This window comes from Coregonus clupeaformis, chromosome 1 (assembly GCF_020615455.1).
Source record: "Coregonus clupeaformis isolate EN_2021a chromosome 1, ASM2061545v1, whole genome shotgun sequence".
Lineage (NCBI taxonomy): Eukaryota > Metazoa > Chordata > Actinopteri > Salmoniformes > Salmonidae > Coregonus > Coregonus clupeaformis.
The window spans coordinates 353650-369823 of NC_059192.1; the positions used below are offsets into that span (position 1 = coordinate 353650).

The 16174-nt window shown below is 47.9% G+C and overlaps 1 protein-coding gene across 1 annotated transcript in view; it reads left to right on the plus strand.

The window, feature by feature from the left end:
- Window positions 1-13419: 13419 nt before the first annotated feature.
- The window catches only part of LOC121568369 (stromal cell-derived factor 1), a 33012-nt gene continuing 30257 nt past the window's right edge, over window positions 13420-16174 (plus strand). Inside the window, exon 1 of the mRNA XM_041878918.2 lies at window positions 13420-13633. Coding sequence (XP_041734852.1) covers window positions 13567-13633 — 67 coding nt within the window. The 5' untranslated portion in view covers window positions 13420-13566. The remainder of the gene's footprint in view (window positions 13634-16174) is intronic.

Sequence of the window (16174 nt, forward strand, 5' to 3'; positions counted from 1 at the left end):
GTCAGGATGCTCACGATGGTGCAGCTGTAGAGCTTTTCAGTCTCCTGAGGGGGAATAGGCATTGTCGTACCCTCTTTACGACTGTCTTGGTGTGTTTGGACCATGACAGTTCGTTGGTGATGTGGACACCAAGGAACTTGAAGCTCTCAACCTAATCCACTACAGCCCAGTCGATGAGAATGGGGGCGTGCTCGGCCCTCCTTTTCCTGTAGTCCACGATCATCTCCTTTGTGTTGATCACGTTGACGGAGAGGTTGTTATCCTGGCACCACACTGCCAGGTCTCTGACCTCCTCCCTATAGGTTATCTCATCGTTGTCGGTGATCAGGCCTACCACTGTTGTGTCGTTGGCAAACTTAATGATGGTGTTAGAGTCGTGCTTGGCCATGCAGTCATGGGTGAACAGGGAGTACAGGAGGGGACTGAGTACGCACCCCTGAGGGGCCCCTATGTTGAGGATCAGCATGGCAGATCTGTTATTACCTACCCTTACCACCTGGGGGCAGCCCGTCAGGAAGTCCAGGATCCAGCTGCAGAGGGAGGTGTTTAGTCCCAGGGTCCTTAGCTTAGTGATGAACTTTGGGGGCACTTTGGTGTTGAATGCTGAGCTGTAGTCAATGACCAGCATTCTCACGTAGGTGCTCCTTTTGTCCAGGTGGGAAAGGGTAGTGTGGAGTGCAATAGAGGCCATGTGGCCTTGTGAATGTTGACCTGTTTAAAGGTCTTAATCACATCGGCTACAGAGGGCGTGATCTCACAGACGTCCGGAACAGCTGGTGCTCTCATGCATGCTTCCGTGTTGCTTACCTCGAAGCGCGCATAGAAGTAATTTAGCTTGTCTGGTAGGCTCGTGCACTGGGAAGCTCACGGCTGTGCTTCCCTTTATAGTCCGTAATAGTTTGCAAGCCCTGCCACATCCAACGAGCATCGGAGCCGGTGTACTAGGATTCAATCTTAGTCCTGTATTGACGCTTTGCCTGTTTGATGGTTCGTCGGAGGGCATAGCGGGATTTCTTATAAGCGTCCAGGTTAGAGTCACGCTCCTTGAAAGCAGCAGCTCTACCCTTTATGTTGCCTGTAATCCATGTCTTCTCGTTGGGGTATGTATGTACGGTCACTGTGCGGTCGATGTCATCGATGCACTTATTGATGAATCCAGTGACTGATGTTGTGTACTCCTCAATTATATCGGAAGAATCCCGGAACATATTCTAGTCTGTGCTAGCAAAACAGTCCTGTAGCTGGCATCTGCGTCATCTGTCCACTTCCGTATTGAGCGAGTCACTGGTACTTCCTGCTTTAGTTTTTGCTTGTAAGCAGGAATCAGGAGGATATAGTTATGGTCAGATTTGCCAAATGGAGGGCGAGGGAGAGCATTGTACGCGTCTCTGTGTGGAGTAAAGGTGGTCTAGAATTTTTTCCCCTCTGGTTGCACATGTAACATGCTGGTAGAAATTAGGTAAAACGGATGTAAGTTTCCCTGCATTAAAGTCCCCGGCCACTAGGAGTGCCGCCTCTGGATGAGCATTTTCTTGTTTGCTTATGGCCTTATACAGCTCGTTGAGCACGGTCTTAGTACCAGCATCGGTTTGTGGTGGTAAATAGACAGCTATGAAAAATATAGATGAAAACTCTCTTGGTAAATAGTGTGGTCTACAGCTTATCATGAGATACTCTACCTCAGGTGAGCAAAACCTTGAGACTTCATTAATATTAGATTTTGTGCACCAGCTGTTATTGACAAATAGACACAGACCGCCACCCCTTGTCTTACCGGAGGCAGCTGTTCTATCTTGCCAATGCACGGAAAACCCAGCCAGTTTTATGTTATCCATGTCGTCGTTCAGCCACGACTCAGTTAAACGTAAGATATTACAGTTTTTAATGTCCCATTGGTAGGATAGTATTGATCGGAACTCATCCAGTTTATTATCGAATGATTGCACGTTGGCTAATAGGACTGATGGTAGAGGCGGGTAACCCACTTGCCGTCGGATTCTTACAAGACACCGGCCTCGGGGATGGCCAGGAGGACGCGGAGCAGGGTGAGCCAGATGGTGACGGTTGAAATCCCGCAACAGGGAGGGATCAAGCACCGTTCCTCCGGACCGTACCCCTCCCACTCCACAAGGTACTGAAGGCCCCCCACCCGATGCCTCGAATCCAGGATGGAATGGACGGAGTACGCCGGGGCCCCCTCGATGTCCAGAGGAGGCGGAGGGACCTCCCGCACCTCAGACTCCTGGAGCGGACCAGCCACTACTGGCCTGAGGAGAGACACGTGAAAACGAGGGGTTCATTCGATAATCATGGGGAAGTAATAACCTATAAGTAATCTCGTTGATCCTCCTCAGGACTTTGAACGGCCCCACAAACCGCGGGCTCAGCTTCCAGCAGGGCAGGCGAAGGGGCAGATTCTGGGTCGAAAGCCAGACCCGATAACTCGGTGCAAAGACCTCACTGCGGTGGCGGTAAGAGTTGGCCTTCTGACGACTCACGGCGCGTTGGAGGTGGACGTGAGCAGCGTTCCACGTCTCCTCCGCACACGGAAACCAGTCATCCACCGCAGGAGCCTCGGTCTGGCTCTGGTGCCACGGTGCCAGAACCGGTTGGTAACCTAAAATACATTGGAATGGTGTTAGGTTAGTGGAGGAGTGACGGAGAGAGTTCTGGGCATATTCGGCCCATGGCAAGAACACCGACCATTCCCCCGGCTGGTCCTAGCAGTAGGACCGCAGGAACCTACCCACATCCTGATTTACCCGTTCCACCTGCCCATTAGACTCAGGGTGGAAGCCAGAGGTCAGGCTGACTGAGACCCCCAGATGTTCCATGAACGCCTTCCAGACCTTGGATGTGAACTGGGTACCCCGGTCAGACGCTATATTCTCTGGTACCCTGTAGTGCCGGAAGACGTGTGTAAACAGGGCCTCTGCTGTCTGCAGGGCTGTGGGGAGACCGGGCAGAGGAAGGAGGCGGCAGGCCTTGGAAAAGCGGTCCACAACGACCAGGATGGTGGTGTTACCTTGAGAAAGGGGAAGATCAGTAATGAAATCAATACTTAGGTGAGACCATGGCCGTTGTGGAACTGGTAAAGGCTGTAACTTACCCGCTGGGAGGTGCCTAGGTGCCTTACTCTGGGTGCACACCGAGCAGGATGAGACATACACCCTCACGTCCTTAGTCAAGGTAGGCCACCAGCACTTTTCCGGTCAGGCAGCGCACTGGGTGACCAGAAGAGGGGGACGTGTGTGCCCAGTAGATCAAACAGTCACGGACAAGAGCAGGCACGTACAGCAGCCCAGCTGGACACTGAGGTGGAGATGGCTCTGTGCGTAATGCCTGCTCTATATCCGCGTCCATCGCCCATACTACCGGTGCCACAATGCAGGGGCCGGGAGTATGGGGGTGCTGTCTCTGGGCCTCTCCTCTGTGTTTTACAGCCGTGACAGTGCGTCTGCCTTCACATTCTTCATACCCTGGATGTATGATAGAGTGAAATTAAACCGGGTGAAGAATAGGGCCCACCTGGCCTGGCGAGGGATCAGCATCCTCGCTGCCCGGATGTACTCCAGGTTACGGTGGTCCGTCCAGACGAGCCAGTGCCTCCACACGGTCAGGGCTCGGACAACAGCCAACAGCTCCCGATCACCAATGTCGTAGTTCTGCTCCGCCGGGCTGAGCTTCTTGGAGAAGAAGGCACAGGGGCGGAGCTTGGGTGGCGTGCCCGTGCGTTGAGATAGGACAGCGCCTTTCCCTACCTCGGACGCATCCACCTCCACCACGAATGGTAGTGATGGATTTGGGTGGGCCAGTACCGGGGCTGAGGTGAACAGACCCCTCAGATTACTGAAGGCCCTGTCAGCCTCAGCAGACCAGCGGAGCCGGGGCGGCCCACCCTTCAACAGAGATGTGATGGGAGCTGCGACCTTGCCAAAGCCCCGGATAAACCTCCGATAGTAATTGGCAAAGCAAATACAGTGCTGCACCTCTTTTAACGTGGTTGAAGTCTGCCAATTACGCACGGCTGAAATGCGATCTCTCTCCATCTCCACACCTGAGGGGGTAATGCGGTATCTGAGGAAAGAGACGGACTGTTGGAAGAACAGACACTTTTCTGCCTTGGCATTAAGGTCATTTTCCAACAGTCGGGCCAGCACTTTGCGAACCAGGGACACATGCTCGGCGTGCGTAGCAGAATACACCAGCATTTCATCAATGTAGACCACTACACCGCGACCAAGCATGTCCCGAAACACCTTGTTCAGAAAGGACTGGAAGACGGATGGAGCATTCATCACACCGTAAGGCATCACCAGGTATTCATAATGCCTCGTGGTTGTGCTGAATGCTGTCTTCCACTCGTCCACCTCTCGGACACACACCAGGTTGTACGCACTCCGGAGATCTAATTTGGTAAAGAAGCGCGCCCCATGCATTGCCTCAATCTCCGAAGGAATGAGGGGGAGAGGATAACTAAATTGTATCGTCTCCTTGTTCAGTGAACGATAATCAATGCAAGGGCGCAGACCGCCGTCTTTATTCTTCACAAAAAATAAACTTTAGGAGGCGGGCGAAGTGGAAGGACGTATAAACCCCTTGCGCAGTGTCTCGGTGACATATGTTTCCATAGCCTCCGTTTCAGCCTGTGACAGGGGATACACATGACTCCTGGGAGGCACAGCATCTACCCGGAGGTTTATCGCGCAATCCCCGCCCGATGAGGGCCCACTCGTTCCACCCGGACCCAGCTGCTAGAGTCCGGAACTCCAGGGTGAAGTCCTGCGCGGTCCTCGTCCCCTGCCTCAGGTGGACCAGCCGCTCGCCCGCCTCTCGACCCTCGGGCAGGTGATCGAAGACAGCCCGAAAGAGGCGAGCGAACTCCCCGTAGTTGTCCAACGCGGCTCCTCCTTCATTCCAGACAGAGTTGGCCCACTCCAGGTTTTTCCCCGAGAGGCAGGAGACGAAGGCGGACACCTTCTCCCGCTCCGATGGGGCCGGTCTGATGCTGGAATAATAGAGCTCCAGTTGGAGGAGGAATCCTTGGCAGAGAGCAGCTGTCCTGTCGAAATCCCTAGGTCGGGAGATATGGATCCCTCTGGGTGCTGGGGTGTGGGTGGCTGGATCCGGTCACCCAGCTGGTCTCGACAGATCGGGTCCTCTCCTCTCCAGGCATTGGACAACCTGGAGAACCCGATCCATCGCTTCTCCCAAGCTGGCTGGCATCGTCGAATGCTCCTGGACCCATGCCACGACTCCAGGCATGAGCTCCTCTCCCGCTGACTCCATAGTTGGTGGGTGATTCTGTGATGGGTGATTTGAAGGAGTCAGGCGCAGGAGGGTAAATCACAGAATACAGAGTTTATTCCGGAATACAGAGTTACGCAGGATAGTGTCAAACAGTCCAGTGTGCAAAACAGGCGCACTGGAACAAAACAGGCACACAGTGAAAATATACCCCGGCAATACAAAATACACGTAGCTCAACCGAGATACTCTCTCCTCACATTAAACAATCACCCACAAAGACAAGGGGGCAGAGGGAACACTTATACACTGTGATGTCACGAGAGGCTGTGTCCTGGAGGGACGTTACATCCCCCTGAGATGGCTGCAAACCCAGACAGCTATGGCTCCATCTGCTGGTATGGTCGGGAACTCCAACCCTCTATGGCCAATCTTCCCACGCAGCTGAAACAAATCAGGAGCTGATGAGCTGAAGGTGGGGGAAGGGAAGAGACACAGTCTCCAACCTGGGCTCTCTGGAGGACAAGAGTGCTGCACGTCCACTTCCATGAGGAATATAAGGATTTGGAGATACTTACCTTTGGGAAATACTCACCTTTGGATATATGCACCTGTGGAAATACGTGTGGGACATTTGGAAGGACGTTTTGCTGGGTTGGCCACTAGCTGCAACGTGGAAGACCGTAAGACTGGGGAAAAGTTATTTGAGCGAGGGAGAGTTATGATTTTGGATGTGGAAGAGACATCCCTGAACTGTTAACCCTTAAGAGCCACCAGAGAACAGTATTGTGTTATACTTTCGTTAGTTTCCCAAGACCTTTAATAAAATCCTTGTTTTGGTTGAACCTGGTCTCCTTGCACTACTTGAGCAATCCCGCTGAAAGCTGTGTAGCCTCTCGTGACGTCACAGCTGGTGGAGAATACGGGCACGCTCAAGCGTTAATAGTGCATGTCAGAGGAGGATACCGAAGGTTTGATCACCCAGTTTTCCAAGTTGGCCGTAGGCTCCCCGCCGACTGAAATGGAGGACATATTGAAAGCCCTTGTTGCTGGCCAGCAAGCCCAGATGCAAGCAAACGTGGCTCTCTTGGAGGAGCAAAAGAAAGCCAACCTTCTGAAGGCAGAGGAATTGCAGTTGCAGAGACAGAGGGTTGTCCAAAATGCCCGCCCAATAAAGGCAAGTGACTTTATATCTAAGATGGGAGCTACCGATGACATTGAGGCATACCTGCATGCATTTGAGGCCACGGCCACTAGGGAAGCCTGGCCCAAGCAACAGTGGGTTGGTCTGTTAGCCCCCTTTCTAACCGGGGAATCGCTGAATGCTGTCCGGGACCTGGGCCCTGACCAGGTTACTGACTATGATGCCCTGAAGTCTGAGATCCTCAGCAGATATGGACTCACAAAGTTTGGTATGGCCCAGCGCTTTCACAGCTGGACCTTCCAACCAGACCAACCTCCTCGGGCGCAGATGCATGAACTTGTCCGAATCGCAAGGAAATGGCTGGATCCGCAGAGGAATACAGCAGCGGCGGTGGTGGAGGCCGTTGTGGTGGATCGTTACCTACGCGCACTGCCTTATGAGGCAAAAACGGTTCATCAGTCAACAGGCCTTGACCACGGCTGATCTGACCGTGGAAGCTGTGGAAAAGTACCAGGCCACAGCGGAGATGCTGAATGCTTCCCGAAAAGACCCCAGGAGTGCGGCCCCACCACAAATGGGAAGAACCCGTCCAAAGGACCCCCAAGGTCTCGAACCCAGCCACGTCAGGACTTATCCCGGCTCCAGGGGGAGCCAGAAACCAGGCGGGTCCAAGAAGAGTACACCAGGAGGGGGGAAACTCGACAGTGTTACCGGTGTGGGGAGATGGGACATATCTCCTGGCAGTGTGGGAAACCAGCCGATGAACCTATGCCCACTGCGGAGTCCTCCAGCTCAGCACCCACACACCGTTTTGCCTCGCTCTTGGGAGTCGAGATGGCGGCCCAGATCGACCCCCCACCTGCCCGGTAACGGTGAATCACCATGATGTGGAGGCCTTACTGGATTCTGGTAGCCGGGCCACCCTGGTGCGTAAGGATTTGGTGGGCCCAACGTGTCTGACCCCGGGAAAAGTCCTCCCAGTTTCCTGTGTCCATGGGGACACCAGAGAATACCCCATTACTGAACTTACAATGACCAGCACACGGGGAACCATACACACGACGGCGGGGTGGTTGATTCCCTCCCCGTTCCTGTCCTAATTGGACGAGACTGCCCAGCCTTTTACCCACTCTGGAGAGAGTCTCAGGAGAGGATAACCCGAGTACCTCGGAAACGGAGAGGCAAGACTCATCCTGGGAAGGCTCCGGTGCAATCCTCCGAATTACTCACTCCCGCCCCGGGCTCTGATAGGGGAGGGCAGGTGCCCAGACCGACACAGAGACGGAGCTACAGAATCTGGACAAAGAACTGTCTGGTCTGAAGGGGACCGCTGAGAGGTATCGTTTGTTAAAGCAACAGTTAGACATGAAGACAGAAGAGTTAGATATCCTCCAGGCTAAACTCCAACAGAGCTCCTTCCATAAGCAACAGGAGGAGCTGGAGAGGCTGCGCAGGACCATCGAGGAGTGTGAGGAGACCCTGCGCAGTAGTAAGGAGGTCCAGAAGAAGGCAGAGGAGAAGTACAAGGTGTTGGAGAACAAGATGAAGAATGCGGAGGCAGAGAGAGAGAAGGAACTGAAAGCTGCTCAACAGAAGCTAAACTCTGCTAAAACCAAGGCGGATGCGTTCAGTAAGAAACTCAAGGAGAGACAACAGGAGGCTGAGTCCCTGGTCCTAGAGTTGGAGGAGTTGAAGAGAGAGCAGTCTGGCAAGCACCACGGCAATGCGGACGCCCTCTCCCGGCGTGATGCCTTCTTCGCTGCCTTTACCCCGACGAGGACGTCGGTCCCGAGGAGGGGGATATGTGATGTCACGAGAGGCTGTGTCCTGGAGGGACGTTACATCCCCCTGAGATGGCTGCAAACCCAGACAGCTATGGCTCCATCTGCTGGTATGGTCGGGAACTCCAACCCTCTATGGCCAATCTTCCCACGCAGCTGAAACAAATCAGGAGCTGATGAGCTGAAGGTGGGGGAAGGGAAGAGACACAGTCTCCAACCTGGGCTCTCTGGAGGACAAGAGTGCTGCACGTCCACTTCCATGAGGAATATAAGGATTGGAGATACTTACCTTTGGGAAATACTCACCTTTGGATATATGCACCTGTGGAAATACGTGTGGGACATTTGGAAGGACGTTTTGCTGGGTTGGCCACTAGCTGCAACGTGGAAGACAGTAAGACTGGGGAAAAGTTATTTGAGCGAGGGAGAGTTATGATTTTGGATGTGGAAGAGACATCCCTGAACTGTTAACCCTTAAGAGCCACCAGAGAACAGTATTGTGTTATACTTTCGTTAGTTTCCCAAGACCTTTAATAAAATCCTTGTTTTGGTTGAACCTGGTCTCCTTGCACTACTTGAGCAATCCCGCTGAAAGCTGTGTAGCCTCTCGTGACGTCACAACACGTACTAATGAGGGGATATGAACTAGGTGTGTGTAATAGACAAGACAAAACAAATGGAATGATGAGAGGTGATGCGGCAGTGGCTAGAAGGCCGTTGACGACGAACGCTGAAGCCTGCCCGAACAAGGAGAGGAGGCAGCTTTGGAGGAAGTCGTGACAATATCTCCGTCTCTTCTTCATGCAAATGACGGGGATTTGGGCCTTGTCCGGTGTCTGAAGTAAATCCTTCGCGTCCGACTCATTAAAGAAAAAATCTTCGTCCAGTACGAGGTGAGGAATCACTGTTCTGATATCCAGAAGCTATTTTTGGTCATAAGAGACAGTGGCAGAAACATTATGTACAAAATAAGTTACAAATATCACGGCAGCCATCTCCTCCGGCGCCATTATAATACCTTTAATATAATATAATACATGGGCCCTTTAATGAAGAAAATACCAAAAGGAATGATAAGATAAGGAATGGTTTGCAATGTTTAGGAATGCATCATTCTCTCTTTATTTGTCAGGAAATTCTTCATGTTTTGATGTGATATGGAGTGTGGTAAGATTCACCTCGGTGGATGTTTCAAATATTTAGGGAAGCAGTCATTTCTGAAATGAAATAAGAGGAATCCAAATGTTTGTTTGATGTGTGTGTGTTTGAGGCTTTGGTTTTCCATTGTGTCATTTGTCTGTAGATTTACAGATTGGTCGGCAGTAGTAAACGCTAACAGAGGGTAGTATATCTGTGTGTGAGTGTTTCCACTAAGTCGTTTGTTACAGTTTTCTCCAAAGACATGACAGACGCTGTGCCTCTGCCCCGCTGTCAAACATTCAGAGATTTACTTCCCTCCGATTTACACACACACACACACACACACACACACACACACATACGTACGCACACCCATACACCCACACACCCACTCAAAAGAGATTTGGCTGTCTTGTAATTTGAAAGCACTTTAACTAATGACTCACACTAAGAGGAAGAGTTGGACCCCTGGAGTGAGAAATACCACAGATCACACATACCGACCGAGAGACACACAGACACACCGTCAGACACACCCCGATCTCTAGACAGTAAGACAGGGTGCAGATAAACACCAACCTGTAACATTACTCATCTGCTCAGAGTTAAGTACAAAGTGTGGCACACACATGCAAATACGCACACACACGCACGCACACACACACGCACACACACATGCCTCATGTAAACACCTATCCTCACTAGTAATAAAAATATATATCCTGTCCATGAGTTTGAGTGGAATTATGAGCTTAAAGTGACTGTCCAGTGAATATCTCACTTTTAAAAGTTCATATTCTGTTAACTCATACACAAATAATGTTGTTGACTTGTAAATTAGAGAAAAAACACTTCAAACTTGTATCTCAAACAGACTGTTTAAAAAATGCTTGCTATTTCCTCATATAACGTTTGTCACGTTGGCTCATTGGCTGACCTAGCCAGTCAGCTGTTTCACTTGTCATTAATATTTTTAATGACTGGTATGTGCCCACACCATTCTGTTGTTGGGGTACGCCCACACCATTCAAATATAAAAAAGCTGCTTTTTAACAATATGGAAACACTGGAATGTTACTTTAACCGTCCAATGCAGTCAAAAACTAGGTTATCCTGTGTTTTAAATGAATTTCCACACTATGAGGTTGGAATAATACTACAGAATTGTGATCTTTTAGTATAAGAGCTGTTTGAAATATCAGTCTGTTATGGTGGGATGGAGTTTTGGCTTGCCTGGTGACATCACCAGGCGGTAAATTAGTTTATAGACCAATAAGATAGAGAGTTCCAAACCGCTCTACCAATAACAGCTGGTTTTCCCCTGCCCACTCAAACCACTCCCAGCCAGTCCTAGCAAAATTCTTGCTTGTGAAATTGCTCTATGGTAAGAAGCTATTTTTGTTTCTTTTTGACCATTTTAATTTAAAACAATCACAGTAAGGTACTTAATTGTTACACATAAATTATTTAATATTGAGATAAAAACGGCTGCATTGGAACTTTAAACTGTTCAAGTTTCATCACTCTCTCTTTTCTCTCTTCTCCCCTCATCTTTTTATCCCTCTATTCTTCTGTTTTGAAAAACCTGTTGTATGTAATCTTCTGGTGAACCTGGCTAACTATCAGAGACACGGCACCGACTGCTCTAAACATATTGTGCCAACCTCTGTGTGTGAATGCATTATTTGCCAACATTCCCACAATGTGAACAGGACACAGCACAATCTGATGACATGCACATTCAGAGGAACCTTCGGGCACTGGTCTCACATTAGTGTGTGTGTGTGTGTGTGTGTGTGTGTGTGTGTGTGTGTGTGTGTGTGTGTGTGTGTGTGTGTGTGTGTGTGTGTGTGTTTTTGTGTGTTTGTGTGTGAGAGAGAGACACTGATGTCACATTAGGCAATGCCGGTGTGGTTTCCTGGCATTGGGTAGAGTACTGAATGTTTTGTTTTGTGAAAGTTTTTACCTCAAACTAGTTACAGCACAGAAAGAATGCTCTTTAACAATTGAGTTAGGAAACAGTGCCAAAGATGATTATGTAACCTATACCAAATATGTTTAGACAGAAGTCCATTTATCTTTAGGATGAAACTAGAGGTTGAAAGATGTTTTCATGTTTTCATGTTTTCTCTTCATAATTTAATGAATGTGTATATGTTTTTGAGTTCAGAACCAGCTGCATTTAGTTGAGTGGCATGTGTTAGCTTAGATTGTGTGTGTTTGCTTAGAATGACAAGACATGTTCATATATTCAGAGCAGCCAATGTCCATCTCCTGAGGATGTCCATGAAATGCCTTGAAACTGGCCACTAGGGGCAACAGTGAGTGCTATCAGCATCAAGTAGGCTTGGCTTGGTGAACGGGGGTGGTGGATGGGCTCCTAGAGTGTGCAGCTCTCCTTTTCTTTTTCTGGTTGATGGGCGTAACATAATCCCATGACTCCGGATCCGAAGGTCACGTGTTCAATCGCAAGGGTAGGAGGAGCAACCCAGGGTGTCAAAAACACTTTGAAATTTGACGTTTGGAGAAAAGTGCAAAAACGTCTAACTCTGCAGTGAGATTGTAAGAGCTTGTTGATTCAGAGAGGGCTGTTAGGTCACTTAAAGACACTAGTCATTATATGATAAAACACCACCATCACTCCAAAGAGACACAACAACAGCCCATGGACTCAATACAGATAATGGCTGGCCCCTATCTGACACATCACAGAAGTGTTCAGGTGTAGTTAGAAGCTTTCTATTGCTCCTTCAATGACTGTTTCATCAGCAGTCAAACATGAAAAGCAAAAAGCGGTCAAGGCACAAAGACATCGCACACACATCACAATAACTGCACACACAGCATTTTTTATGTGTCATTGCACACTTTACAACTCTCACACACACACACTGCACCCACTCGGCTTTCACACACATCACAGTCCCTCTTGCTCAGCTCTTTCCTTTTCTTCTCCACCAAAAACTCACAGACAACCCACATTAAACACACACACTCTCACTCTCTCTCTTTCTCTCTCTCGCTCAGTATCCATCTGTGTGAGATAAGTCAACATGTGTCTGTGTGATATTCCTCCCTCTGTATTCAGATCTCAGTGTAAACAGCGCTCATTGGCCTCCCTGGTTCAATTAATTTCACTGGCCACAAACCTCTAGAATCACACACACTCTCTCACACACATTATACACACACATACTGTTGTCTCTATGGTACCACTGACAGTTATGGTGTTCAAGGAACTCAAACACACAACATGTGCACGCACGCACATGCACACACACACACACACACATTTGCTCTGGTGGGCTAAAGCCAAATGTCTGGAAGTGGACTTCACATCTGCATCCTGTTAAACTCACTAATAACCCCCTCCAAACACAACACTGGACACACATTCTCCCCCCAACCCAAACTGGAAAGTTCCGGCCCGAGCTAAAGACAATTGTTTAGAGATTCACTTAAATTGAGAATAGCCCAGATATTTCCTTTCTAACCTCTTTCTAACAGGACCATATGTTCTTCCTGTGGTTACTGTATCTCCTATATTCATTGGCACACGTGTTGTAATATACAGTAAGTCTGTTGCTTGGTGTTTTTACTCTAATGTAATGTACATGTTTTGGCTGTTAGTTAATTTGAGTGATGCAGGCTTCTGGGAAAAGTTAACACACCATAACTAAATATAAACATGTGTGAAATGTATCCTGCCATTTCTCTGAATGCAGCATAAAGACCACATACTGTAAAAGAGAGAGCAGAATGCATAGCTAATTTATGAGTAAAGTGTTTTCTTCTCTGTATCATACCGTAACAAATGCACTGTCCCACTAAACACTGTGAATTCCATTCCCCAAAGGCAAAGATACAAAATGTGTCATTATGCCACCAGCCTGAGGTAAAGCAGGGGAAGTTTGCACCGATTTTCGTACCACTTTGATTCAGTTTCCTCTCTGATAGAGGAAACTCGCCTTGCCAGGGGGTCATAAATAAAATTCACACACACACTCCTACTTTTTGAGAATGTGTATGGGGGGGTTGGGGGGGGGGGGTTGTAATTTGTTCATCCTCAGACACTCCCACTTTCCCTTTCCTCCTCTGCAGCGTGCCCTGAATGCTCCGTGCATCCCTTTCCTCCTCTGCAGCGTGCCCTGAATGCTCCGTGCATAACTTCAACACTCTCCGACACACTCTCACACTGTCACAGTGCGCTCTGGACTCTACATTGAACAAATTACCGGACCGGTATCGTTAATCATGGATTTGAAACTCTTGGCGGTTATGGCTGTGCTCGCTGTGGCGACATACGCTCCTTTCTCACAAGGTAGGCTACGGTGGCTATTATATCTGTTATTCGTTATTCAAATAAAGCATTAGTGTGATTGTGTGGATATGTTTCTATGCTATTCTATGGGGTGGTCATGTGTGTGCCCGAGGCGCTGCATGTTAAGAGGTTGTTCTAGTGAGATGCACCTGCTGATTTTTGTCATTCTACTGTTTATGCCACTATCAGTTAAATTAGTCACTCATAATTCAAATAATGTAGGCTATTGTATTTGTAGTGGCCGCAGCCTAAAAAATAGTCTGATCGCGGTGCAATTAAATATAGTGTAAACTATTTTAAGGAATTTATTAAGTCTGTTTTGAATCATTGAAAGAGTGCGGTCAACAACAACCAACGTGCTTTATTTGATTATTCAAAGGCTAGTTCCTATGTTCACTTTTCTATAGCCTATGCAAATAATTGTATTTTCAACTAAACTGTTCGATGAATGGCCCTTTGAATTTATCCTTGAAATATCATATATTTCCAGTTCTATTCCCCATGAGCAGCAATAACAAGTGGCGTAGCGCATGTATAGCCTACCCGCCGTGCGTAAAGCAACCCCACCAGGACACTACAACTCCAGCAGTGTGTGCATATAGGCTGTCTGTAGCGCAGCAGACCTCAGTCGGATCGCTGATTAATGTGTGTATTTGTCCTCCCTTTTGTTACCATTTAATTACCCTCAAATTAGCCTCCAACACAAAGCCAGTGCGATAGCGATGCTGGCGACATCACTCAGCGGGGTAGATGGCTCTCTACTGCGGCCTCTTTCTCTTGGTAATACGGCTGGTTCAGGTGTCTCGTCATTACAATGAACTCAGGGTACTTCTTTAGTGGACGGAGAGGGTTAATCCAAGTTGTTATCACCTCACCTGATGACCGTTAAGCACCGGGGCTATAGGTAGAATTAGTCGATGAAGAGGTTTGAAACTGAAACTTGAAACGTTTTTTAAATTACGCAATAGCAGAACTACATAAAACATTATTTAATTGCGTTGGGCTATCTTTCCCTGGAGCTGCTTTATAAAATTCGTTGCGTCTCTTAAACAGGCTGCAACTATGCAAAGAACCTGAAATTGTATCTGGACAGGCAACGTAATCTCACACCTATTTCATTTACATTTTAGTCATTTAGCAGACGCTCTTATCCAGAGCGATTTACAGGAGCAATTAGGGTTAAGTGCCTTGCTTAAGGGCACATCGGCAGATTTTTCACCTAGTCGGCACGGGGATTAGAACCAGCGACCTTTCGGTTACTGGCAGAACGCTCTTACCCACTAAGCTACCTGCCGCCCCAAATTGCGTGTGAAATCCTGCAAAAAGTATTGCAGCATATTGTGCATTTTTGCGAGATCTCATTCATGGCAAAGCAACAAATGAAACGAGCAGACACATCTCGAACAACCAAAATGCACGAAATGCTGCAATAGGCCTACTTTTTGCAGAATTTCACGCAAAATATTTGTTAGATTTTGGGACAGGCTATAGGCTACTAAACCCTTTTCAAAAAATATCTGAACACTGTAGGGTGTTCACCCATAAAATAATTAATTAATTCAAGGTTTATACAAATATGTTCATTCAATAGATAATTGCGTCAGAAAAACAATAGTCCAAACCCCATGTCTCTACCATATACACTAAGAATACAAAACATTAAGAACACCTGCTCTTTCCATGACATAGACTGACCAGGTGAATCCAGATGTCACCTGTTAAATCCACTTCAATCAGTGTAGATGAAGGGGAGGAGACAGGTTAAATAAGGATTTTTAAGCCTTGAGACAATTGAGATATGGGTTGAGTGTATGTGCCATTCAGAGGGGAAATTGGGAAGACAAAATATTTAAGTGCCTTTGAAAGGGGTATTTATTTCTGTATTTCTTCCTACAATATGATAATGAGGGGGTGTCAAGCAAATGTATGTGGATGGTATCTAACACACCATTGGTTGATCAATGCCACAGCACGTTGCTCGATTGCATTTGCCTGGTCTGCGTTCAGTATTACAGAATGGTGTTCAAAGTTTAAAGGCCATGATTCACATTAGCACCCCGATTTTGAAGAGATTACAAATATTCCTGGAGTGATTGATGCACGTCGGATGAATCGTGTGGTGAATGGTGAAAAAGTGAAGTCTATCCGTTCTTTTGTTTTTTGATATGGAGTCTCTACCTACTCAAGTGCAGTTGAGTTATATAAACTACACAGTCAGAACATTTATCCCAATGCAGTGTGATCATTGTAAAGCTTTTGGTCATGTTTCAAGTGTTTGCAGAAGGGAGAAGCCGAGATGTTCAAGTTGTGGAAAATATCATATAATGTGTTTTAAAAGTGAGGAAAATGTGACATGTTGCAATTTTGGTGGGAACCATGAAGCTACATCTTTCGATTGCCGACAAGGGTGAAAGAGAATGAGGTGGCCAAAGTCAGGGCTGTCCAGAGCATTTCATAATAATAATATAATATGCCATTTAGCAGACGCTTTTATCCAAAGTGACTTACAGTCATGTGTGCATACATTTTTACATATGGGTG